The sequence below is a fragment of the Lactuca serriola genome, chromosome 7, assembly GCF_051521515.1.
Source record: "Lactuca serriola cultivar US96UC23 chromosome 7, Lser_US96UC23_V15, whole genome shotgun sequence".
Classification (NCBI taxonomy): Eukaryota; Viridiplantae; Streptophyta; class Magnoliopsida; order Asterales; family Asteraceae; genus Lactuca; species Lactuca serriola.
Genome location: NC_136414.1, coordinates 34,580,532 through 34,585,405, shown reverse-complemented (window position 1 = coordinate 34,585,405; position 4,874 = coordinate 34,580,532). Strand labels below are relative to the sequence as shown.

Below are 4,874 nucleotides of genomic sequence, written 5' to 3'. Positions count from 1 at the left end.
AAGCTTATAAACTAAAATAAATGCGTTGGAGTAACAACTAATAATACATTGACCAAATAAAGAAAGATCACATTAGACGGTCAATCGATCGATAATTTTAAGTAAGAAATGATCCAAAACACAAAAGATGAAAATATTTCACAACAACAAAAATGTCTAAACACGAATTCAATGCATCACCAGTCTCTACTTTCAACTGAATCACTCTGAATCATCCTCACTCTCTCTCTCACTTTCACTCTCACTCTCACTCTCACTAGACCAATTATAAGTAACACCCGGAGGTGTGATATTTGATGGAACAACAAAACCTTTAGCTTCCAAATGAGGCACAACCTACCAACAAAAAAATACAAGTGAAAAGGATAACAAAAATTAGATCGATGCATTGCATGTATGTATTACTTATGAATACTGCAAGCAAAAATATAGCTATGACATGTGGTAAGAATATACAGAAACCCAAGAAACAGAAACAAACACATTATTAATGGTCTATAAACAGTAAAGTACTAATAAAGCTAATGATTCTATGATTTTTATAAAGATATAAATTGTCAGAGGAAAAGAATTTTACCTTAGAACAGAAACTTCCAATTTTAAGCTCCTTGAGATAGAGGTGGTTTAGAATAAATCTTTTAAGCTTCCTTCCTTTAGATGTTCTACACAAATGCCGCATCTTTCTATAATCTAAGTCAGCTTTGACTAAAGAAAACACATTTGGCCAAGAAAGCTTCTCCAATAACATATCACCTTTGATTGTTAGTGATAAAATATTCGGAGCATTGATTTCAAGAGTATCATGAAGATCATCATAAAAGTATTTAGGATCATAGTATTCAGATACCACCAACTTCTTTACGCTTTTTGAAGTAATATTGAGGCGCTTATAGCCATAGCACCATTCCAATTCCAAAGTTTCCAATAGAGGACTACCATATAATATGTTTTCAATCAAATCTTCATCTAATTTCCCATTGGAAATACACAAACTCCTAAGATTTTTCCAACTAATCGCCCCAGTTGGATTCAGTATGCACCCTTCTAATGTCAGATGTGTAAAACATGAACTTATGAAAAAAACTTGATCTACCATAAATTCAGCTTCTATTGACACACCACCTAATGTTAAATCAAGCTCTTCAACGTTACATCTTATAGCATAACGAATCCAGTTGTTGACTTGTGATTCGAATCCGCTATAAGTACTGGTATTCACTACGAATTTCTTGAGCTTCCATGGGCAACATTGAGTTAGGGTTTTGTCAACCGTCAAAACGAAATCGGACCATGGGAGATTATTCTGATCATGTTTAAAAACTAGAATAGGAAGCAAAGTCCAAAGATGTTCCCATCGTTTAGAGAGTGTACCTGTTCTAATCGCGTCTTTTGTGTAGGGTAAACGAGACAGGATTTCAACAAGCACGCAATCTGGCAACATGCTGATTCGATCATCTTCCGATTCATCTCCGATTTTCTGAAACTTTCTCCGTTTTGAGGGAATTTTACGTTGAGTTTCTCCTTCTTTCACCATTTCTACGGCGGCAGCCGGCAACCGACTCCACGCTGGTTTCCCCCTCGAAAACACTACACGAAACTCACATTCGACGCAAAAGTATACTATTGGAGTATTAGTGAAAAGAAGTTCTGGTTTTACCCCTACACTTTGAAAAAATACAGACCAGACCTTATAACAGTGAGAACTATTTCGATTTTCAACTCACTTTTTATTGATTGATTATCACCCAAGTGTTAAAAATATCCGTTAGACATGCAAACCAAGTTTAATTTTATGGTAATTAATCACATCTCTTACTCTAGCAAGAAAATTGAGTTTGAACAAATGCCAAAAAAATTTAAGAACTATGGCAAAATCAGATTTGTGCTTTAAGGGATAGAACCAAGTAAATGGAGAGAATTCATCGGCAAAAAAAAATTCATATAACCATATGTAGATGAAACAAACAGTTAAAGGGTCTCACAAATCACAATGTATCATATTCAACACATGCAAAGATTGTTTTTCGTTTAAAGGAAACAGAAGCTCATGACTTTTAGAAATCTCACAAGATGAGTAAACACCAGGTTTAGGTAAAAGAGAAGTAACAAACAAATTACCATGTTTATATAACAAAGAAATAGTAGAAAACGAAACATGTCCTTTAGGTAAAAGAGAAATAACAAACAAATTACCATGTTTATATAACAAAGAAATAGTAGAAAACGAAACATGTCCTAGACGGCTATGCCAGAGCTCATAAGACACACACAACCGATTTGAGTTTAGTTGAGCAACCAAAGCTTTATGACCATGCTAAGCACATAGAGCCCATTATCAACCATGCCCTTTGCTAGCACCTCTTTGGTGTGTTGTTTCTGAATTGCAAATTTATGATTAGAGAACAAAACATCAATAGGAGAATCAGATGTTAATGTACTTATGGAAAGAATATTCTTGGTAAGTTTTGGAACCAAAAGAACATTTGCTAGATTAATATCTTTTGTAAGAGATGATTTACCAATTTGAGAGATATTTAGAATATTACCATTTCCAAAAGCGACATATTTATTCCCATTGTATGGAGTGGAGGTGGTAAGATTAGTAGCCGATGGTGTCATGTGTGTAGAAGCGCCAAAATCAACATACCAATCAGAGGAGTTATCATGAACATTACACTTAGCAGTAAAGGCATGGGCTAAGTTTGCATCAAGAGTAGGACCACGAGTTGCAGAAGTAAAAAAGATTTGGTCATTGGGAAGCAGAATGCCCGTCTTTTCGACATAGCTAACAATGAGGAGGGCAACAACCACTCCCCCGTCTACCACCGCGAGAGAAAGAGTCATGGGTGGAGCTGTTAGAGGATCGAGATTCTTTGGCATTGAATGCAACCTACAGTGTGTTGGTACCATGAACATAGCGAATAAACAATTTGTGCCCTTCAGCTTGTGAGAGAAGATCACGGAAATGAGGTCTTGGTTTGATAGCCCTATGAGCTATTGAAAATGTCTCAAAATAGGGACCAAGAGCACATAAAAATCAGTGAGATTTGTTGGACTCATCCACCGGTTGTCAAATTGTTGCAAGCTGATCACAAATTGATTTAACTTTTTTATCATAATCGAAGACAATAGACGAACCTTTTTGAAGTTGCCTTAAGGAATCTTTCATATTTTGCTTTCTTTCAACTGAGTCATGGTTGTAGGTCGACTCAAGGGTGGTCCACTCTTCTCGAGTAGTCGGGTGACCTAAAATCTCTGCAATAGCCTCTTCATGCAATAGCCTCTTCAGTGAGAAAGGTCCAGAGGATTAGAAGTTCACACCGATCAGCCTCATCTAGTACGAGTGGATTAGTATAAGACTTGTTTCAACCAAAATCGTCTTAGAGGGACAAATGGAATCACCATTGATGTGTGAAAAGGTTTTGATATTTGAGAAGGGAATGATTTGGTTTTTCCATAGAATATAGTTCCATGAAGAGAGCTTAATAGTAAGAATGTACAAGATAGTATTGAGAGAGAGAGAGAGGGTACCATCGTTGGAGGTACTGCCATTAGCCATGGTGATCGAGAAGGAAATAGGAGAAGTAGGGCCGACTTAGAAACGATGAGTAAAAGAGGATTGGATATGGCTGATACCAAACAAGAGTAATTATTATTCATCTCCAATAATATGTGGAGTGTAAGGTATATTGATATTTATAATGAATAGAACATACATGATAAGGGTAATTCAAATACAACAATATTCCTATCAACTAGGAGTAGATAGATCAATCTTGTTTATGTAATCTTATCATTAATAAGAAAACACTTGACAGTGAGACAATTGTATCATTTTTAACTTGGGAGCCTTCAAGGCAAAGATTGAGGAAGAGTTCATCAACTTACAAACACTAAGCATAACTTTTGACAAATACCAACATTCTTTGATGTTTGAGTGAGGTATCATTCTCTACATTGCTTATTATATTTAAATGAATTGCATGGAAGCTTGGTGAAAAATTAGTTTTGTGATTTTGTTTTGGTTTTCACTATACTGCATCTTGAATGGAACTCGAATAAAGCACCAACATTAATAGCACTTTAACAATGATTACTTAATTTGTGGTATTTCTTACATCTTACATATATACATACAATTTGTTGCAATCATACTTATAGTTACTTATAGTACATTTAGCATGCTCTTTCTATCGCTTTCTCTCTCTCTCTCTCTCTCTCTCTCTCTCTCTCTCTCTCTCTCTATATATATATATATATATATATATATATATATATATATATATATATATATATATATATATATCCTATAATAAACAAAGCCAAAAAATTTCACATGTCCCCTTTCTAGCTAGGCTATTTGACACGTGGTAATTTCTAGGCTTTCTGATTTACGTTATTTTCCATGTGGCATATGATTTACCTATTTCATGGTTTTCCCGCTCAATCCAAAGTACTCATCTCTTCCGATTTCTTAGCATTGTCATTTCAAAATGGTTTTTGTTAATATCTCCTAAATATACGCACACATTTAATGCTATTCTGCTTTTTTTCAAATTTAGAATCTCATATTCCACTCATTGGTAAGTTTTTCATCCATAAATATTTCTTATGTATAATCAATTGGATGTTTTATTTGGCAATTATTTTTTGTTATTTTTAAACTGGATTTAGAAATTTGTTTGAGTTCACAGTTGGATTGAAGAGCTAATTAAAATCATCTGATGAAGTTGGATGTACTTTTTAATGCATCATTTTTCATATTAAATGAGAGGTAAATCTTCATATGTAACAATTTTTTATTCGAAAATTACTTTCTCTAATTTTGCTACTATTAACCATTTTCTTGTTTGATTTTTGACAAGGAATGTGCG

At 34.3% G+C, this 4,874-nt stretch overlaps 1 protein-coding gene across 1 annotated transcript; it reads right to left on the bottom strand.

Moving 5' to 3' along the window:
* Window positions 1-201: 201 nt before the first annotated feature.
* Window positions 202-1,582, bottom strand: LOC145063861 (F-box/LRR-repeat protein 25-like). Its single transcript, XM_079011433.1, has 3 exons — window positions 578-1,582; window positions 457-495; window positions 202-336 (listed from the first exon to the last, which is right to left on the bottom strand). The coding sequence occupies exons 1-3, from the start codon at window positions 1,532-1,534 to the stop codon at window positions 202-204; spliced, it is 1,131 nt and encodes a 376-aa protein (XP_078867559.1). The 5' UTR covers window positions 1,535-1,582.
* Between the last annotated feature and the right edge of the window lie 3,292 nt (window positions 1,583-4,874).

Coding starts and splice junctions, on each gene's coding strand:
- LOC145063861 (XM_079011433.1), bottom strand. CDS start 1,534: ATGGTGAAAGAAGGAGAAACTCAACGTAAAATTCCCTCAAAACGGAGA. Junction 496..577: donor TTGGAAGTTTCTGTTCTAAG/GTAAAATTCTTT, acceptor TACTGTTTATAG/ACCATTAATAATGTGTTTGT. Junction 337..456: donor TTTCTGTTTCTTGGGTTTCT/GTATATTCTTAC, acceptor TTTTGTTGGTAG/GTTGTGCCTCATTTGGAAGC.